Source organism: Eubalaena glacialis, chromosome X (assembly GCF_028564815.1).
Source record: "Eubalaena glacialis isolate mEubGla1 chromosome X, mEubGla1.1.hap2.+ XY, whole genome shotgun sequence".
Lineage (NCBI taxonomy): Eukaryota > Metazoa > Chordata > Mammalia > Artiodactyla > Balaenidae > Eubalaena > Eubalaena glacialis.
Window position 1 is genome coordinate 64,443,274 of NC_083736.1, and position 7,784 is coordinate 64,451,057.

Sequence of the window (7,784 nt, forward strand, 5' to 3'; positions counted from 1 at the left end):
TCTCCTGAGTCCCCACCCCAGGCAACCTCTCCAACCCCAGATAGGGATGCTGTTGAAAGGGGAGGAGATAGAGAGAGTGGGTGTATATCCTGCCAGGAGGCTAGACCTCCAGGGTGTCCCACTGACTTTCCAGGTATGCAGATGAAAGGGAAAGAAAGACCCCGGAAACTGTCCCCTTTGCTCACCTCCTCATCCAATCTGGCACTTGGGACCTGCCCTGTGACCTCCGTTGCTGAGCAGCGGCCCAGGCCTCTGCTCCTCCCCGGGGCTCCTCACACATACTGGGAGGGAGGCTGGGATCTGCCTTCTGCCAGGGTCCCTGATAGCCAAGTGTCCCTTCCCCCAGGCCCTCACCATGGGCGAGTCTCCCGGCTGCTGCTCGGTCTGGGCCCACTGCCTCCACTGCCTGTATAGCTGCCACTGGAAGAAATGCCCCAAAGACAGGACACAAACCAACCAGGTGAAGTACAGGTGGGGTGTGTGGGGGGTTGGAAGTCCAAGGCAGAGGCCACTCGGAGGGGATAAGAAGGCCAGGTGTGTTCAGAGACAGTGGAGGGGAGGGGATAGGGAAGGAAGGGGCTTTCTCTTCAGGAGGAAAATCCCCTCAAACATGGAAAGAGCTACCTGCAAAAGCAGAGCACCCCCATGCCTGGCAGGAAGCCCCCTTGAGCTGCCCTCCATTGGGGACTCTGAGCTGAAGCGGGGATGGGCTGTGAGCTTCTCTCCTGCCCCTTTGCAGTGCGAATGCATCTGGTTTGGCCTGCTCTTCCTCACCTTTCTCCTCTCCCTGGGCTGGCTGTACGTCGTGCTCATCCTTCTCAATGACCTGCACAACTTCAATGAGTGTGTCACGGACCCTCAGTGTGTCAATGAGTGTGTCACGGACACCTCAGCAGACATGTCAACCTACTCCCCACCCCGGGACTCCAGGGTGCTCGGTCATCCCCAGCCCTGCCTGGCTTGCCCCCTACCCAGCCTCCTTGAAAACCCCTCCGTGAAGTCTCCCCAGTCCTTGGAGCCCCTGACCCCATGAAGGGCTTCCCCTCACTCCCTTCTAGCCCCCATCCTAGAGCCACCCAGCCCAGCTCCCCTCAGGCCACTATCGCTGCCCTTCCCCCACTCGGGCACCTCCCTCTCCCCTCCCACAGATTCCTGTTCCAGCACTGGGGACACTGGATGGACTGGTCCCCGGCATTCCTGCTGGTCATCTCTCTACTGGTCACATACGCATCCCTGCTCTTGGTGGGTCCCGGAGCAGCTGGTCTAACCTTAGCCCTTCCTTCCCGCTCAGCTCTACCCTGTCGCTCTCACCCTGGCCACTGAGGGGAGGGGAGGAGGGAGGTGTCAGCCTGGGAAGCCCACTCAGGGAACCCCCTCTTGGCACCTCATGACTCCCACCACCTCTGCCCCCAGCTCCTGGCCCTGCTCCTGCGGCTCTGTGGCCAGCCTCTGTGCCTGCACACCGCCCACAAGGTAGAGTGGGGATGGGAGCAAGCGGGAGACGGGTACACTGGGCCCGGCGCTTAGCCAGTTCTTCTATCCCTGGGCACGAGCTCAGGACCTGAAGCCCAGTAAATACGTGCTGAGTGAAAGAAGGACAGTGGTTGAGTCAGGAGAAGAGAATGGTCCTGTTTTCATAGAGTGAGGGGCAGCCCAGGCAGCCACAAGCCCAGGTTGACATGAAGATCCCTGGCCCCCCAGGTGCTGCTGCTCCTCATTATACTTCTTGTGGCCGCTGGCCTTGTGGGACTGGAGGTCCAATGGCGGCAGGAGTGGCATAGCTTACGTCTGTCACTGCAGGTGAGTGGCTGATATCCAGGGCTTAGCGGGGGACACCTTCGCCTGTGGCCAACCCCAGGACACAGCTTGCTCCCTGGTGCCCCGAGACTCCAGGTAGCTCTCAACTTCAAAAGTCAGGTCCTAGGAGGAGAAGGGGAGGGCTTCTAGGGAGAAGAGCCCTCCTCAACAGCTCTTGTCCACAGGCCACAGCCCCATTCCTTCATATTGGAGCAGTTGCTGGCATCACTCTCCTGGCCTGGCCTGTGGCTGATACCTTCTACTGTATCCATCAAAGAGGTGCCAACTCCACCCTCCCACACACCCGCACTGGCCGTCAACGCTCCTGCCTCCTGCTGCTCCGTTTCCTGCACCTGCACTCTGCTTTCTGTCCCCAGGGCCCACCACTGTCCTTTCTCTATAGCCTGTCCCCCACTCCCCACAGGTCCCAAGATTCTGCTACTGCTCTTATTTTTTGGAGTTGCCCTGGCCATCTACCTGGTGCCCCTATTCATCTCCTCAGCCTGTATCATGGAACCCAAAGACTTACCCCCCAAGCCTGAGCTGATGGGACACCGAGGGGCCCCCATGGTGAGTGCTGGGCAGAATGCTGGCAGGGCAGGGAGGGTCTGCTCCTCTAGGCTGCTGCGACCAGGCCTGTGGGTTCCCAGGCTCCCACCCTTCCCTGCCACCTCCTCACCTTTCCCAGCTGGCCCCCGAGAACACCCTGATGTCCCTGCGGAAGACAGCTGAATGTGGAGCTGTTGTGTTTGAGACCGACGTGATGGTCAGGTGAGGGAAGATGGGGTCCCCTCCCGACCCGAGTGACACAGCAGGGAAGCTGCGGAAATGATGACCAGCCCCAGAGCTTGGCCCTCTGACTCCCCTTGTGCCTTCAGCTCCGACGGGATCCCCTTCCTCATGCATGATGAGCGCCTGACCAGGACCACAGATGTGGCCTCTGTGTTCCCACACCGAGTCAACAGCCACAGTAGCGACTTCTCCTGGACTGAGCTGAAGAGACTCAATGCCGGGGCCTGGTTCCTACAGGTGAGGACAGCCTTCTGGAAGAGGCAGCCACGGGCAGGGGCACTCGGGGGTGGAGTTCATTCATTGATAAGCATCTGCTGAGCCCCATGTTGGGCAACAGGTATACAGTCTCTGCACTCAGGTCATTCCCTCCTAGTAAGGAAAGCATCTAGGCAACAGGCTATCAGAATATGAAACCTCCAGCAAGAGCAAGGTCTTTACTGGGTAGAGAGGAGAGAGAGGTCGCTGTTGGGCAGGGGGAGTGTGGGAGAGGGTCAGGAGTGGTTTCCCAGGAGAGGATGCCTGAGCAGCATATGAAGTGAGGGTAGTTTTTAAGATGGACAAGGCAGGGAACGGGAATTCTGGTCAGAGGGAAGAGTGTGTGTAAAGCCCAGAAATATGAAGAAGCCTTTCCAGAGAACAAAAAGTGGCTCAGTGGGAATTCCCTGGCAGTCCAGTGGTTAGGATTTGGCGCTTTCATTGCCTGGGCTCGGGTTCGATTCCTGGTTGAGGAACTAAGATCCTGCAAGCCGCGCGGCAAGGCCAAAAAAAAGACAATGAAAAAGTGGCTCAGTGGAAGTGGGAGACAAAAATGCATGGGAGTCGTGGGAGATGAGACTGGCCGGGGGCCGGGAGAGCAGAGGCTTGGTCTCCGGGGGCTTTGAATGCCAGGCCTAGAAGTGTGGACTTCAATGCGGCAGGTGATGGAAATTCTTTAAAAGGATACTTAATTTGTTTAGTTTTTCTTTTCTTGATTACCAAAGTAATACAAGTTCCTTGTAAAAAAAAAAAAAAGTAAAATGTCAGAGAAATAACCTAAAATTGAAAAATCTCCCGTAATCCAACCCGTCAGTTGGATACATATTCTGAGGGATTAAGACATATCTGAGCGCTTAAGAGTAAAGGACGTCTGAGTTTGCACCTTGGCTTCACCACTTCCTAGCTGTGTGAGCCTAGGCAACATTCCTTAGGGTCTCTGTGCTTCATTTTCCTCATCTATAAAATGGGAATAGTAACAGTACCTACCTTGTAGGATTATCGGGAGGACTAAATAAATTAATACATATAAGTGCTTCTAATACTGCCTGGCACATAGTAAACATTTAATAAGTGTTGATAGCTCACTTTCTCCATGCCAGTGACTAGGAGGTAAGGTCATCTGTTGATTTCAAGGGGAGGAGAGGAGAGTGGCAGAGGTTTGGAACAGCCACCAGGAGGAATGGGAGAGGGAGCAAATCAAGAACAAGTAAAAGGATGGCTAAGTGGCACTGAGAGCAAAAAATAGGACTACAGTGCCAACAGCCCACGTGGTATGCTCTGCCCCCCGATTCTAGGGGTGGAGGAGGCGGACAATTGCAGAATTCAATCAGAGTTTGGGATTTGTGGGGCAGGAAAGGAGTTGACGGGGCTGTGGAAAAGTAGTTCAAGCTGCAGATGGACCATGGGTAGGGGATGTAGGTGTGGCCAGAAAGGGGCTGATGGATTGGGAAGAAACCAAGGGGTCAAGATCCCAGAGGTCTCCGTGAGACCCAAGGGAAAGTGTAGTGAGAGCGAGGAAGTTAGGAAACCGGGAGGGTAGGAGGTTGGGGCCAGAGTAAGGTGTTAGAGGGTTTAGAAAAGGCCACAGTTTGGAGAAAGGAAAAACCCTGGCTCAGCAGTGGGCCGAAGCTGTACACCAAGTGGGGGTAACGAGTGAAGATAATGAGGGTGGGAGGATGGCCTGGAGGCTTCTTCTGGCCTTGAAACAATTTTCTTCTTCTTATAGAGGCGACCCTTCTGGGGGGCTAAGCAGCTGTCAGACCCTGATCGGAAAGACGCTGAGAATCAGACAGTGCCAGCCTTGAAAGAACTACTGAAAGAAGCTGAAGCCCGCAACCTTTCTGTCATGTTTGACCTGCGCCGCCCCCCACGAAACCACACATACCATGACACTTTTGTGAACCAGACACTGGAGACTGTGCTGAGTTCAGGGGTGCCCCAAGCCATGGTGATGTTGCCAGGACCCCAAGTGCTCCCTAGTGCCCCTCTCCCCTGCCTTCCCTAGGCCATGATGATAATGCTGAGACTTCCCCCTGCCCCAGGGCCCCACCCCAGCTCATACAGCCCATCCGCAGTCAGACCTCTCTGCCCCTGCCCCCACCCCCGGAATCCCTAGGCCTTCCCCAGCTTCATACCCATCCACCCTGAACCACAGGTCCTCTGGCTACCGGATGAAGATCGGGCTCATGTCCAACAACGGGCCCCCCAAATGCGCCAGATATATGGACATCTGGGAGGCCACAGCACTGAGAGGCCCCAGTTTCTCAACCTCCCCTATCAAGACCTGCCACTGTTGGATATCAAGTGAGTGCCAGAGGAAAGGAGCTGAGGGGATCACATGAGGCTTCATGGCGGGGAAGAGCCGAGGCTGGGAAGGCAAAGGCCATTCATTCACTCACTCATACAACACATATTTATTGAACACCTGCTATGTGTCAGGCACTGTTTATTGCAGGCTTTGGGAGTGAAAGAGACAGACAATAAACCACTGCACAAAACATATGCATATTGGATAGTGATAAGTGATCTGAAGACAAAAAAATTGGGAAGATGTAGTAGAGATTGGGAGAGAGGGGCTAGGGAGGGTCACAGTAGGAAGAGTGGTTAAAGAGGTAGTGTCTGGGCTGAGACCTGACAGGTCACAAAGAGATGACAATGGGAAGAGCTGCAGAAGAGCAGGAACAGCAGCCTTGTGAGCGAGGGGAAGGCAAGGCTGGAGAGGTAGGCAGGGGCCAAATTGGGTAGGACCTTGTAGGCCACCAGAAGGAGTTTAGCTTTCATTCTACACCAAAGAGGTTGGTGCAAGAGAGGATGGATCCAGGGGAGAGAGGCGAGAGTCCCAGATGTGAGCTGGGCCCCAGAAGCTGACCCAGCCAGGAAACATGATAGACTTAAAAACATGCAGTTGCCAAGGTCTCTTATAATATCCTTGTGGTCAGATAGAAAAAAAATGTGGACTGAATGATAGCCCGGTTATCATATTAAGTATTTCAAGGACCTTTCCCCAAGTTGTCACCATGGGAGGAGACACGATATCAGGTTTGGCCCTCCCCTTAGTCTTGTCCTGGTCAACATCGACTGCTGATCATGTTTCCAAAAGGCATGAATTGGTAATGAAAACACTGATGGGAAAATGGAGGCCCTGAAAGGTCTAAGCACTCCAAGATGACGGGCCAAATGTACCAGGATGAAATGCAACAGAGATACATGTAAAGACCTATATTTGGGGTCCAAAAGAAGCTCAACTGCACAAAAACAAGAGAGGGAGACATTGGCATTAGCAGGAACATCTGTGAAAAAGACCAGGGCTTTGATTGAACACTGTGAATAATGAATGACACTGCCAAAAACTAGCCTGACCCTGGGCTGCCTTCACATGGGCATAGTGCCCAGAGGGCAGGAGGAGTTTTGCTCTCCTCGAAGCTGGTCCCAGCCCACCCGGGATATCACCTTCAGATGCAGGCTCCAAACTTCAAAAGGAACATAGGTAAATTGGAGTAAGATCAGATTAGAGAGGTCTGTATGGGGAAGGGAATGATAAGCCAGGTCCCCAGCCCCAGTTGAAGCGACTGGGGCTGTTGGGCCTGGAGAAGAGAAGACTCAGGGGAATGTGGTCACTGCCCCTCAGACCTCTGAAGGGATGTCATGAGACAAAGAGGAGAGACACATTTGTGTGGCCCCAGACAGTAACGCTAGGACCCATAGGTGGAATCCACCAGGAGACAGAGTTGGTCAGGGGCTGCTACGCAAAGGCAGAACTGATGGCTCTGGGGCAGTGACACTGGAGATTCAAGCACAGAGAGGGGCTGTCTCCCTCCCATGCCTGGAGCGCCAAGATTCTGGATGTTCCCTATTTCTTCCCCACCTCCACAGAGCACTGCACCAAGATAATGTCTCGGTGAACCTATTTGTAGTGAACAAGCCCTGGCTCTTCTCCCTACTCTGGTGTGCAGGGGTGGATTCGGTCACCACCAATGACTGCCAGCTGCTGCAGCAGATGCGTTACCCTGTCTGGCTTATTGTAAGGGCTCTGGGACTGCCACCCCTCCTCCTCTTTTCCCATCCCTGCTTCTCCTTAACCCTATCCCTCTCTTCCTTACTTATTGCCCCTCCTCCCCCCATATACTACCTGTGTCTGTATATGGGTCGCTCTGGCCACTGACAGGGGCTTTTTTCTATTCCCATAGCCCCCTCAAACCTACCTAATGATGTGGATCATTACCAATTGTGTCTCAATCCTGCTGCTTTTGTGGACCTTTCTCCTCCAACGGTGAGTGTTTTGTGCCCCAGCTTTCTGGGTCTTTATTCTCCCTAGGGTCCTGGTGATGGGGCTGATTCAGACTCATAAATGCTGCCTGGGGCTTGGGGTATGGTCTGTTTGGTTCCTCGGAGATTCTTAGACCCTTCTTTATATATCCCATTCGCTTGAACCTGGGAAAGGCAGTCTGGGGGAACTCGGGGTCAAAAGGTCGTGCTTGAAGCTGGCTGAACTCATAATGAGAAGCTTTTCTCCCTATAGGAGATGTGCTAAGGAGAGAGAGAGAACCGGTAAGAACTTTCTCCCCTCACCTCATTTTTCTCCTCCTCTAGCCTTCCCCTTGCTCACTCCCTATATGCTCCTCTCCCCAGGCTTAGAAACAGCAGTGCTGCTGACCAGGATCAATGCTTTCATAATGGAGTGAATGCTCTGTCCTGGACCCCCACCAGCCAAAGTCTGAGGCCTGTCTGCATTGGCCAACAGCAAGGAAGAGAGAATGGCTGAGGTGGAATGTTGGTGGGGTTGGTGTGGGGTGAACTTTGCCAACAGGAGGTTTTGAACTATGAGGGCCTTCTGCCCAGATGGTGGCATGCCCCAAGCTTCCATGGAATCTGTCCCCCTTGAGATTTCGACCTGAAGTGGTTAGGAAGACACTGAGTCACGAGAAGTTTCTCCCCAAATG

The 7,784-nt window shown here is 54.0% G+C and overlaps 1 protein-coding gene across 1 annotated transcript; it reads left to right on the forward strand.

The window, feature by feature from the left end:
- Window positions 1-355: 355 nt before the first annotated feature.
- On the forward strand, window positions 356-7,526 carry GDPD2 (glycerophosphodiester phosphodiesterase domain containing 2). Its single transcript, XM_061178579.1, has 15 exons — window positions 356-460; window positions 740-843; window positions 1,149-1,242; window positions 1,414-1,473; window positions 1,702-1,800; window positions 1,983-2,076; window positions 2,222-2,367; window positions 2,486-2,568; window positions 2,676-2,826; window positions 4,571-4,792; window positions 5,000-5,148; window positions 6,718-6,865; window positions 7,032-7,114; window positions 7,364-7,392; window positions 7,474-7,526. Exons 1-15 carry the CDS (start codon window positions 356-358, stop codon window positions 7,524-7,526), a joined length of 1,620 nt encoding a protein of 539 aa, XP_061034562.1.
- Window positions 7,527-7,784: the final 258 nt, after the last annotated feature.

Coding starts and splice junctions, on each gene's coding strand:
- GDPD2 (XM_061178579.1), top strand. CDS start 356: ATGGGCGAGTCTCCCGGCTGCTGCTCGGTCTGGGCCCACTGCCTCCAC. Junction 4,793..4,999: donor CAGGGGTGCCCCAAGCCATG/GTGATGTTGCCA, acceptor CCTGAACCACAG/GTCCTCTGGCTACCGGATGA. Junction 5,149..6,717: donor CTGCCACTGTTGGATATCAA/GTGAGTGCCAGA, acceptor CCACCTCCACAG/AGCACTGCACCAAGATAATG.